General features: G+C 40.1%; 1 protein-coding gene across 2 annotated transcripts; it reads right to left on the bottom strand.

Moving 5' to 3' along the window:
* Positions 1-3,245: 3,245 nt before the first annotated feature.
* Positions 3,246-10,956, bottom strand: meis3 (myeloid ecotropic viral integration site 3). 2 transcript variants are annotated; one of them, XM_065281866.2, is made up of 13 exons: positions 10,311-10,955; positions 9,906-9,988; positions 7,873-8,012; positions 7,373-7,541; positions 7,217-7,267; positions 7,073-7,123; positions 6,631-6,780; positions 6,433-6,541; positions 5,660-5,805; positions 4,654-4,730; positions 4,365-4,423; positions 4,179-4,262; positions 3,246-4,099 (listed from the first exon to the last, which is right to left on the bottom strand). In XM_065281866.2, the coding sequence occupies exons 2-13, from the start codon at positions 9,915-9,917 to the stop codon at positions 3,909-3,911; spliced, it is 1,239 nt and encodes a 412-aa protein (XP_065137938.1). In that variant the 5' UTR covers positions 9,918-9,988; positions 10,311-10,955; the 3' UTR covers positions 3,246-3,908. The 2 variants fall into 2 exon arrangements, with proteins under 2 accessions (XP_065137938.1, XP_065137939.1); XM_065281867.2 differs by lacking the exon at positions 9,906-9,988 and having other exon boundaries at positions 10,311-10,956.
* Positions 10,957-12,858: the final 1,902 nt, after the last annotated feature.

The raw sequence follows: 12,858 nt of genomic DNA, 5'->3' as shown, positions 1-12,858 counted from the left end.
CGCTAGAGACTACCCCAGTGACCAGTGGCCTCTCAGAGCTCCCGGTGTCCGGACGAAGGAGGAGGAGGACAAGGAGAGCCTCGCAGCCGGCGCAGCCGGAGACACCTCACCCGTCGGCGCAGCCGGAGACTCGTCACCCACCGGTGCAGCCGGAGACTCGTCAACCGCCGGTGCAGCCGGGGACTCGTCAACCGCCGGTGCAGCCGGCGACACGTCACCCGCCGGTGCATCCGGGGACTCGTCACCCGCCGGTGCAGCCGGAGACACGTCACCCGCCGGTGCAGCCGGAGACACGTCACCCGCCGGTGCAGCCGGAGACACGTCACCCGCCGGTGCAGCCGGAGACACGTCACCCGCCGGTGCAGCCGGAGACACGTCACCCGCCGGTGCAGCCGGAGACACGTCACCCGCCGGTGCAGCCGGAGACACGTCACCCGCCGGTGCAGCCGGAGACACGTCACCCGCCGGTGCAGCCGGAGACACGTCACCCGCCGGTGCAGCCGGAGACACGTCACCCGCCGGTGCAGCCGGAGACACGTCAGCCGCCGGTGCAGCCGGAGACACGTCAGCCGCCGGTGCAGCCGGAGACACGTCAGCCGCCGGTGCAGCCGGAGACACGTCAGCCGCCGGTGCAGCCGGAGACACGTCAGCCGCCGGTGCAGCCGGAGACACGTCAGCCGCCGGTGCAGCCGGAGACACGTCAGCCGCCGGTGCAGCCGGAGACACGTCAGCCGCCGGTGCAGCCGGAGACACGTCAGCCGCCGGTGCAGCCGGAGACACGTCAGCCGCCGGTGCAGCCGGAGACACGTCAGCCGCCGGTGCAGCCGGAGACACGTCAGCCGCCGGTGCAGCCGGAGACACGTCAGCCGCCGGTGCAGCCGGAGACACGTCAGCCGCCGGTGCAGCCGGAGACACGTCAGCCGCCGGTGCAGCCGGAGACACGTCAGCCGCCGGCGCAGTCACCTGCGCAGACGCATGCGCAGTCACACGCGCAACCAGGACCACGTCACCCCTCGGCATCTCAGCCTTTGAACTTTGGGACTCGGTTTATGCACCCTGGACATTTTGTTCCCCCTGTTTTTGCCCCTCCACCCCTTCATCATGTATTGTTTTTGTTGAATCATCCCAACCCTTTTGTTACATATGTTTGTTTACCGTTGATGTTTATTGTTGTGTTGTCGTGGTTGTCTTCTGTTGTGCAGTCTCTCGTTCCTCGTGTTTTGTTTGTTTTTGTTTGTGACGTCTTGTATCCGTCTTTGAAGATGGGGGTACTGTCATGGGCTTGCCAGAGCTTTTGTACTAGACTCAGGTCTGAGTGTATCTGGCAAAACCATGACAGTACTATGTTCTGTGTGGGAGCATGTGTGGTTCACATCATGTCTGTGTGACACGTGTTCCCAGTGTTTTGTGCCTGTCATGGTCTTGCCTGACCCTGGTTATTATCCAGGTGGGATGTTAGAGGGCAAGACTATGGCAGCATTGTGTTTATGTGGGAACACGTGTGTTTTCACATCATGTATGTGTGACACGTGTTCCCAGTGTCTTGTCACTTTTACCCTACTCCCTTACGTACTTGTGTCTTAAGTGATTAATTATGTTCACCTGTTCCCCATTGATGTGGTGTCTATATAATGCCCTCGTGTTCTCTGTGTGGTGTGCGTGCGTTGTTTGGAATACTCTGTAGTAGTGTTTGATGTCAAGATCTGTTCCTGTTTCCCAGTTTTGAGTTTGTGTTCATCACAGTGTTTGGTTTACTTTCTGTTTTACCCCCACGTGGGTGTTTCTGTTCTTATTTGTAAATAAATTCATAGTTATATTTTTGTACATCTTTGCGTTTGGGTTCGTCTTTTACTTTCCATTATTCGGTGTTAACACACCGTGACAACATCTCCTGGCCTACATACTAAATATTCATGGACCCGCATAGTGGCATACTATTCTGATGACAAATATTGTGTCACGCGCACTGTATGCTAACCATTGTGTATGTGTAAAATGTTAAGTATACCCAGGCCTTTACGCTAAATTAAAAAAATATTAATTTAGCTAGAATAAATATTTTTACTTAAACTGTTATATATAAAGTGATAATTCAATTGGTTTTTGAAAACATTGATTTAAAGGGATAGTTCACCCCAAAATGAAAATGTTGTCATCATTTACTCACTCTCGCGTTGTTACTAAATACTATTGAAGTGAATGGGGCCTCTGATCGGTTTGGTTACAAACATTCCTCAACATATCTTCCTTGGTGTTCATCAGAACAAAGACATTTATACAGGTTTGTAACAACAGGAGGGTAAGTAAATGATGATTCATTTTGGGGTGAACTATTTGATATTAACTAAAAAGGATATTTTTGTAACCTAACAAAGAAAAAATCTTAACCCATGTGCAAAAAAGTGGTTTAATATTATTATTTTTGTAAACACATCATCAACAGTTCTGTAGTACATTACATTACATAATGCAGAAAGGAGAATAAGAGAAAAGAGCTCAAGTCCATTGCTTTCCAACAATCTCCGAAACGCATAGTGAGAAATTCTTGCATTCTTTAATACATCGCTACCACGTGAAGAAAACTGATGCATATTGATGGTGACGTGAGTTAGGTCCTTTAGAGCAAACCGAAAACGTGCCTGACGGGACCTCAGCAGGTAAACATTCAAAGAAACTTCAAAGAACTGAAGAAAATATTCACGTCTTTATCGAATTGAGAGATTCGCAAAATGTGGCACTCGGCGTATTGTAACGTTTTGGAGTAGCCGAGTCTCTTGATACTGATAAATACAAAAATAGATTTAACATAAAACTTTAATTAAATAATGCATAACGCTAACAGACAGTGAAACCAACTTATATTCACAGAAGAACTGAAAGGGGCTTGCATGACCCATAGTTAGGAAGACAAAGACTGAGATCTCATGAAAATCTGTCAAGAACATCAGGGTCAAATTTCACCGAATAAAAAGAAAATAAAGCCTATTTATAAATGTATATAACACTCATGTCTGCTGACGGTCAACACCATTGGTTGGCCCGATGTTGCTGTATCAGGCTGCTCAACGTTTTGTTAGCACCACAGAGTATGAAAATCAAAATAAAGGTTTGAAAGCAGTGGGTGGTACCTCTACAAAAAGTACAATGAAGACTGCATATTAGTACCTCAGAAGTACCTACCAAATGGTACATATTAATATCTTTTTGAAGGGTACTGTCCCAGTGATTTGTTTTCTGTGAGTGCACTTGACTTTTATAATTGGCTTATATCAAATGATCTCTGCGTAATAAACTGAAATAAGACGAAGCAGGCTTGATTTCTGTTTTTCATTTTTCGCATTGTTGTCATTCTGGGGAAAGTGCGAGCGATGTTCTTAACAGGATTCATGAGATAAGATTTGGTGAGGTCATTCATCACAGGAGACTATTTCAGGACGTCTTGATATGGTTATCTTGGTTCCCGTCCGAGGAGGTATACTCTGTTTTTCTCTTTTTGTGCTCCTCAAGAGGATCTTCGGAGGCAAGGCAAGAAAGGCTGTGAAGGCCTTAACGTTAAATTCAGGGGGATCGCAGCTCGCCCCTAAGGCCATAGGAAGACGTGGGTTTTTAATTCGGAACAGAAGATGAATGTAATCATTCGAGTGCATTGCCGAGAGGAGAAAAGAGAGTAATACATTTCAATAAATGGCTAAGGAATGTAACAAGTCTTTCAAGCATTTAAGATGGCCATTGCATCAGAGTTGAGTGCATATGATGGATGTTTTTTGGATGGTTTAGGGTGCCAGATGGTTGCCAGCATTTAATACATTCTCAGAGTGGCTGTAAATCGACTGCGTTGGCGTCCTGTAGGGCCAAGTCAATTCAATACGCAGCCCACTTTCATTGCCCGTTCCCTGCTCCGGTTTGGGTTAGTGGGCATGTATGTCGAGACCTTGTCCTATGAGGGGTTCGGCAGGGTGGGCATGGGGTGGCGGGTGGAGCAGCATGGCAGCGTGGGGACCGGGGTAAGGGTGCAGGGACGGGCCCGCGTGCGAGTATCCCGGCTGGGGCAGGAGAGCGCCGGGGTAATCGGTGGGCAGGGATGGCATTCCCTGAAGACCTGGTGACAGAGAACCAAAGAGTGAGTGGACGAGAGGTAACAAATTGGCCATAAATGTGTGATTATGGGAGCTTCTCACCTGCAGTCCTAAGGCCTAAATGAGACCCATCTAACCCATATCCTCCTAAAGCCGCCCCTTCTGGACTGTACGGGGCACCTTGGCCTAAAACATACAGTTTACAAGTTATTCAGTGGATTTGTATTGCATATAAAATCCAAAACAACTCATAGGTAAATAAACAGATAAATGCAGAATAACTCTTACCTGAGCGATTCGATTGGTCGATCATTGGCTGGACTATTCTGCGTCTGGCGTTTATAAACCTGAGTAAATATAAAGAATTGAATTTTACAGCAGATAAATGCAACTTTATATAATTCATAATAAGAATAAGAATGCCGTGCAATATCATTCAGCATTTAATGATTATATAAATGCAGTGGAGGAATAGCAGGCAAAAACTATATAGGCAATACATTTAAAAACTATTTTTCCAAGTAGTTGATCACAGTCACTGGTGAAGACAAGTTAAGTTGATTTACTGTTTACTAACCAGTTGTTGACCTGCAGTATAGTGAGACCCGTGTCCTGGGCGAGTTGCTTTTTCTGCTCTTCAGATGGATACGGATGCTGCCAGGTGACAAATAAAATTGTTAAATAAAATTACTTTAGTTGTAAAGTCAAATACACTACAGCCTGTAAGAAAATGGATTCAGCCAAATCACACATTCATATTTATTTGTAGCGAATTTCTTTCAATTCAACTCTCAATTCAGCTATAAGGTTTAAAGTTTTTTTTATTTATTCATATTTCACAGATATAAACTTAAGATAATGCAGTCTCTTTTCTCCGCTATATCTGTCCTAGCTCTCTTAACCACTGTTTCTTCAATCATTCAAATCTGATGCCCATAGTTTCTCTAAAGTTGAGCTTCTTTCTTTTGTGATAAATGATTGTAAGCACATAGTTGTCAGTACACATGACTTCCATAGTATTTGTTTTTCCTACTATGGAAGTCAGTGGGTACTCTTGACTGTGTGATTATCATTTATCAATATGATCAATATTGTCTTTTGTTTTCAACAGAATAAAGAAACTCATACAACATGGGGGTCAGAAATTATGGGGTGAACTATCCCTTTAATCAAAAATGAAATTTCCAAGCGTCTTAAAATGAATCTCTGTTCACTTAAGTTGACTCGAAATCATTTAATAGCAGACACTGTAAAAATCAATGAGCTGTAATTATGCAGCTGGTTGCCAGTAACTTACTGTAGAAGATAAAGGCAATGTTTTTAAAAATGTTTGATGTTCATTCAACTTTGGACAAACTGTTGGCAGTATATTTATAATAACTACAAAATAATAACTTTTAAATTCTGTACCCAGATCTGATGCAATCGTTCACACTTTTCCAAGAATATCCCAAATTAACTTTAGTACCATTTTATCTAACAACTACTGTAAAGTTGTAAGTATGGTATTTTTTACAAGAGAACAAAGAAACGTTCATTTATGTTTCAATATTATTATGGTACAAATTGGTCTTTATTCTTACCGATAGGTGCTGGAAGAGCCAAGCTCTCATAATGTTAGTTGCGACTTTGGGAAAAATCCCTCTTTTTTTGTTGTTTCGTCTGTCTCTGTCCGTTTCATCTTCTTCTCCTGTGCTGGGAGAGGCAATGCTTCCGTCCAGCCCATCACCTGACACAGCAAAACATATCTTGACGATGATTCACGGATCACAGTAGCTTTGTGTTATGTTGGAAACAGCACTACAGACAACTGTACTTTTCACACTTTTTCTTCTCTATGCAGTGTGTATGGTACATGTTTCATTTTCAGTGTAATAAACAAGCTAAAGCAAACGTCAACCGCAAAATTATGACCATTTTTACACAAAATTAAAATGCATAATTGACACATTTTACAATACAATTTTATACATCACAATATATTTTATTAATGTAACTCCAGTATGATACAGCATTTATTACTCTTAATAAATTACATGTAAAAGTTCACTTTAGTAAAAATCAATAAGAAGACAATAAAATAATAGTTTTTAGTTCACGTTAACTTCTCTATTAACTACACTATCAGAACAATAGCTGGTACACCTAAATAGTTTATTTTAGTACCTCAAAAGTACATATTTGTACCGAATGTGTACCTATCTGTACCTTAATGGTATATTAGGACCTTATTTATAGGGTACTGCCCCAGTGACAGATAGGGACCATTTTTCTGTTAATGTATATTGTTATAAAAGTATTTATTCTAGTTTACACTGTTTGTGGCAGTATGAACGTCTATCATGTGTTAAAGTACCTGCATCGCTGCAGTTCTCTAAACTGTGTGAGTTGAGGCCACAGGAAACACTTGGGGTACCAGAAGGAGTCGACATGCAGTCATCTGGATCTCGTAACCAGGACTGATTCTGGATCAGGAGAGAGCGCATGAGTCAAACATATGCACTGGGCGAGCGAAAAAAAATCTCTAATATTTGACAGATATCCGCAAACTCACTTGGTCTGACAGATTGGTGCAAGAACCAGTAAAATCCTCCATGTCAGATTTGGATCCACCATCCCGGTCCTCCAGTACCAAATCAGTGGGCATCTTGCCCTTCAGACAGGTGATGTAGCGATGACAGAAATTATCGCAGAGGTCATGGACCTGTAACAGACGAAACATGTCAAGATATCAGATGCATCATTAACACACATCCACAACATGTTAAAGGTGCAATGTGTCATTTCTGTGCCACAAAAATGTTAATTTAAACAGATTTTATATTATTGGTCGATATTGGTTTCCGATGACAACCATTATTTTTCACCATTATCATAATTCTTTGAAGTAATATGTAGATGACATGGTCAATCATAACTATTATTTATGAATATTAAAGTACTAAAGTGTATTATGTATCAAATACCTATCATGTAATGAGAAAGACAAAACATACCTTTTCTAGCTCTAACAGATGAAACCGCAGTACTTGAATGGCCTGGATCATCTGTATAAACACATATAATGGTTACACATATGGATTCAATACAACTGTCTTTAAAATATATTATAAAAAGTATATAATTTTTTGCACAATTACCAGATTATCCAATTCTGGATTAGATGAGAAGATGGGTTTTTCAGAGCGAATCTAAATGTTTGAACAGAAAAAAATCATTAAGCAATGATATTCAATGATATTTGCGTAAACAGCAGGTAATGTAATGTGAAAGGTGATTGCTTTTCTGTTGCTTACTTGTTTGGCAAAGGCTGCGATGTCATCGTTGAAGGATTCAGAGGAACAGACATCACTGTGATTGGTCATGCCAGGGAGGTGGGCGGGGTTTGACACAGAGTCTCGTGGCGAGCAGGTGGCGAGTTCACACTTTTCAAAGACCAGCGCCAGGAGTGGAAACAGAGGATGACTGCGTATACACACACACACAAATGATCACAATTTTTATTTTTCAAGTTTGGTAAAAAAAAATGTGCATGACCAACAAGACAAAAAGTGTCTGTCTTTAAGTAAAACTTAAACAAATTATGTTTTTATATAGAAAATATGCTTTATGCAGTAGTATCTAAATTAACATCAAGTAATATTTTTTAATATTATAATTTATTATTGAATCAACACAAACTAAATTCAGTTTAAGTGGTCAAATTAGGTCAAGCTAATAAAGAAAAACTATAAGGTATACTAAACTAAAAAATCACATGCAACTTTTAAAATGGCGATTAATGAACTCATCTTACCCATAGATTTGATCCCGGTAGTGTTTGAGGGAGTCAGGCACAGCGTGGGCATAATGTGGTGGAGGAAGTGACCTCATCGCATCGCCATAGCCTCCCACAGCCATGGCATCAGAGCCTGGGTACTGCACCAAGTCCTCATACTGAAACATATCAGCATCATTTATTAAAGCAGACAGGAAGGAGCGAGATACTAGTGTAAGATGTGCTCTGTGTGTTATTGTAATTGCATACAAGATCAACGGGGTGTTTGCATATAGGAGCGAGCGAAAAGCTGTTTGAAGTCATTGCTAATTGTGTCTCCTCCTCAATAAACACCAGTCGCGGGAAGCTTTGATGTGCGATTTTTCCGAGTGCCAAGCAACGTTCACCCAGGGACATAAAATCAGGGACAAACTTTCTGACTGAAGAACGGGAATTATTATAAACAGCCCTGACATACAAATAAATCATAACAGCATCCAGCCTTCATTCATCCTCTTTACAAGATTTTATGGTCACATTTTTTATTTAAAAAAAGTGCATGATTTTTCACTGATATAAGGAGCAAAACGGCCTAACAGTCAGCAATGAAAAACATGTATTTCAAACACTATTTTCTATCATAGTAAACTTATTATTAAGATGGAGGTGGTCATGTCTAATAATATTACTGTATGTAATGCAATATATGATTAATATTTATTTGGCATCAATTTTCAAGTGGCAACACTGTGTTTGCTCTTATGATACACTAAAATTCATGGTTAAAATCATGATTAAAAATCACGGTGAATTTAAATGAAAGTGTTATTTTAAAAAAGCATATCATTTGTAAAATGTTTTATTACTATGTCAACCACTTTCATGTAAACTATAGACTTTAAAAACGTATACATTTACATTAATTAAAATTATTAGTGAAACGAGGTCTAGTAATCAATGTGCTCTCTTAAAATGAAACAAATGTAGTTAAACACATAAAGCTCTTAACTATTCCACTACCAATAATTACTACAAGATAACCAATGTCATGCATTTCTAAAAATCAAGTACTTCTTCAAATATATGCAGCCAAAAACTCACACAAGCACAAAATCATCAAAAATATTAGTGACTTTTGTGTGGGTTAACCAGTACAAGACATCTATGTCATATCAAAATAATCCTTTTGGAAAAAGTAATATAACCCACTGAAAGCATTCATCTAACAGGGGTTTTGCCAACAAATGCTGCAAACAGTAATTAATTTCTTGGATCATTTCACTTATAATGAGAAAAAAATATTGCAAGGACAGATTTAGGAGATTAGTTGAGATTGAATAGATTTCTAATAAATGAACAGGATCATAACTATTATTTCTGTGAAGATACTCAGACAGTTAAAAACCTCCATTTGCCCGCTCACTGTAGCACAAAAGTTGACCTACTTACCGACTGCAGTTGCCTTTCTAGGGCCTATATGCTTTTTTCCCACACTACTTCATCTGATCTTTGCATTTTATTGACTTTATGTGTCCGGGTATGAGAAATTAACAATAAACTCTGAACAGTTTGACATTGAAGCACTTTTGTGAATTCAACAACTGGATAAAACATTTAGTGTTTCAAGAGTTAAACACTTTGCAAAATACACACAAATCTTATGCTTCTATTTTTAATATAATAAAACATATAGCCAACTAAAGATATTTTAAAATTGATGTTACTATAATTTATATTTTCTGTCAACTTATGTATTGTTTTATGTAAAAATCTAATAGATGCATTAGTAAAATATATAAAGCACAAGTTTAATAATGACTTACTTTATATGCATTCATCTAATAAGAATTATAATGCTGTTAAATACTCAACAATGCAAAATATTGCAAGTGGTGCAGAAAAAAATGTGAAGTTGAAAAATAGTAATAAACTTTTATAGGCTACTGGTTGTGCAAGTTATTTAGTTTAGCCTGGCTTATGCTTTCCCTTGGTCTTAAATACACAGAAACCCTTTTATAAAACCTCAGTAATGTTGTAACATGAAAACATAAAGAAATAAAAGCAGGACCTACCCTCTTATCCATGCGATACTGAAGCTGAGCTCACACACTCACTGACTGAAGACAACACACACCAGACCGGCAGATTAGACACACTACAACAAAACAACAAATCTTATTACAACCTGAGCATAACTAAACCATATTTACATATAATCAGGTGCAAAAAAGTATGTTTGGTTTATAGATTTTGGAGCATCGTGCGTGCACGCGCGGCGCGCGTATCATCCAGTGCTGTCCACTTTTAAAGTATTCAGCAAAATAACTCTCCGTTACTCTTCCAGAGTGACTGGTTGGCATATAATGATCTCATGAATTATATCTATAACAGCACTCACGGAAATTCCACGCTTATGGAAATGTGAGTTATATTATGGATACATCAGGATGTGATGGTCATACGTAAAGATACTCCACCTTAACAGGAAAGCAGTAGCGACGCGGGGCGGCCCGAGTATCCGGTATTAACGGCGCGTCCGTGTCCTTTGCGCTCCGTCGATGTCCATGAAGCGGGCGTCGCGCTCAAATGCGTCTCTCCACAATGAGCGCTGGAGCTTTAAACCGGAGAGGGAGATGGAGACTGGGAGTTGTTTAGGGGGTCAAAACACGACGGGGTCTCTCACCCCCACCTCGCCACCTCAAACACGCGCTCGCGCATTACAAACACACGCACGCACACACTCGTGCATTACAACGGAGAGCCTTTCGTTTCATCTAAACGCCATGCTGACGCGCGAGAGCGCGCGCGCGCACAGCCCGTCGTCCATCATCGCTATTCCAGCGTAAAAACGTTTTGTTTTAATTGTAGGTATAGGCTGTAATGTCCAGTGGTGCCTGGTGCAGATCTGTTTTAATGCATGCGTTGGGAAGCAATTCAATGCATAGACACGATCATCAACTGCATGCAGGATATGGTCATCAAATGTACAGTAGGCTATATATGCAAGCGCCGCAAAAAGTGTGCTTACACACTTCGGTCACATTTGTAAATTTGTGCATGCCATTGCATTGGGTAACATAACGCACACGCAATCGACAAATTAACCCTTTTTCAGCTTTACTTTTTAGTGTATGAGTTTACTTTAGTAATCTCAACTGTGTGTGATCAGGTTGGTGTGTCTGTTTTAATGTAATATGTTTATAAACATATTTCTCTAACGTTGAGCAACAATCATATGCTCTCTTTAACGGTATATATAATTTCAGTTATTGAGGTATATACCTGATGCAAATGCAATCAAGTTGAATAACACTAACTGCTAATTATCTAATGAGTAACTTAAACACGATCATAAATAACAGCCACATTATAATGCAATTGTTTTAATTGCAGTGCAAATCATGGCAATATGTTTCACTTATTTATGACTCTGTAAAGCAGTTGTCACATGGGGATGTTGTATCCCAAGGCTTTTAGTCAATTATACAAATTGTAGGTTGGGTCAAACACCCAGTAAATAATTGTGTTTAAGGAAAATGTTTGCGAATTCTATAATCTATCTCCCATACTATTTCAGCTACCTAATAAAGGTAGACTTAAGAGAAAATGTTGTTCAGATAAGTGTATTTCTTATAAAAGCTAAGGTGGGGCAAGTTGTCACACGCATTTCATGCTGTATACAATTAATAAATCGCAGTTTCCAAAAACTGCTCAAGATTTTTTTGCATGCAATCTTTTTGCAAAATGAATAGTTTTATGTTTTGTTTCGCTGTTAAAATTATTATAAGAAAAGGTGTAAGTCTATAATACGTTTGCAGACAAATGTGTGGTATGTGCGTAAAAATAACGCTCTTTAAATATGTGCAACCAGCATAACAATCATTCAGAAGAACCTGCGATTTTTCCACAGCGGACCAAACGTGGTCTTGTGTTGTAAATTACCCTTAAATAACATAATAATTATCCCACACGTCCTCTAAACTCTTCTCCCGCTGGGCGAGCCCGCGACGGGCGGTCAGGACTTCAATCACCACCGCGCTCTTCAGCGCACCGCGACCGTAGTGACGCGCACTGCGGGCGGCGGGCGGAATGACACAAGCGACGCGCAGGATCAGGCGATCTGCGGCCTTTCAACCCCATGGGAGGGCATCAGCCAACAGAGATGATCATAGCTAAATAAAGGCATTAACAGGGCAACAACAGAGACTGTAAAGGAGCAACGCCCTTTGAATGCGCCCTTTAATCGGAGATTTCCACTTGTAACGCGTTTTGTCTTTTTATTCATGGCCAGTCGTAATGTAGCCTATACCCGTGTTTTATGTCAGTCTACTGAACTGGACAGAACCTACAGTGATGCTATTAGTTGATTATAGCTCAGTATCAAAGCACATCCACTCTTAAAAGTTTTTGTTTTCCAAATAACTTCTCAGTTAAAGATCTTAAATTACACAAAGTTACAGATTTATTACAGCCATACAAATAAGGAACTTAAATTTTTAAGATAAATCACTGAAGTGGGCCTATAATTCCAGAGAACGAGCATATTAATATTATCATATATAGTGCATGTCCACAAAATAAGCACTGCTGTGGTGTGGTGCTTTTGGTTAATCTGTAATACTTCAAATTGATTTATAATTGATTCTTAATGTTCAACTTTAATGCAATGTTATTCATTTGCCCGTCCGATTCATCTCAGATTTGGCCATGTAAAAAAACGTGTGTTGGGTCCAAATGTACAAACAGCCATACAAATATTGTGTAAATAAACAACCTGATTTCATGGGAATCCATACTTTACGAGTTGGCTAACTAATGAATTTGTACAATTATTAGAAAATAAAAACAATATATACAGTATATTGTTTTTTTCTTATAATTAAATAAATTCATACCAGTTAGCCAACTCAGAAAAATAACCCCAACGTCACGTGGCAAAAGCAAATCGTAAGAAAATTTACGAATTCATACGAATTTGCCATAAAGTTGCAATACAATTGAAAAACAGACATTTGATTTTAGAAG

Source organism: Paramisgurnus dabryanus, chromosome 8, assembly GCF_030506205.2.
Source record: "Paramisgurnus dabryanus chromosome 8, PD_genome_1.1, whole genome shotgun sequence".
NCBI lineage: Eukaryota > Metazoa > Chordata > Actinopteri > Cypriniformes > Cobitidae > Paramisgurnus > Paramisgurnus dabryanus.
Note: the sequence above shows the minus strand (reverse complement) of the source record. Positions and strands in the feature narration are given on the sequence as shown.

What these genes read in the sequence shown, in the direction of transcription:
- meis3 (XM_065281866.2), bottom strand. An exon ending in TCGCAGCCTTTGCCAAACAA is followed by an intron (nt 7,268 to 7,372) that starts GTAAGCAACAGA and finishes TCAAACATTTAG; the next exon opens with ATTCGCTCTGAAAAACCCAT. An exon ending in GCACCAATCTGTCAGACCAA is followed by an intron (nt 6,542 to 6,630) that starts GTGAGTTTGCGG and finishes CTCCTGATCCAG; the next exon opens with AATCAGTCCTGGTTACGAGA.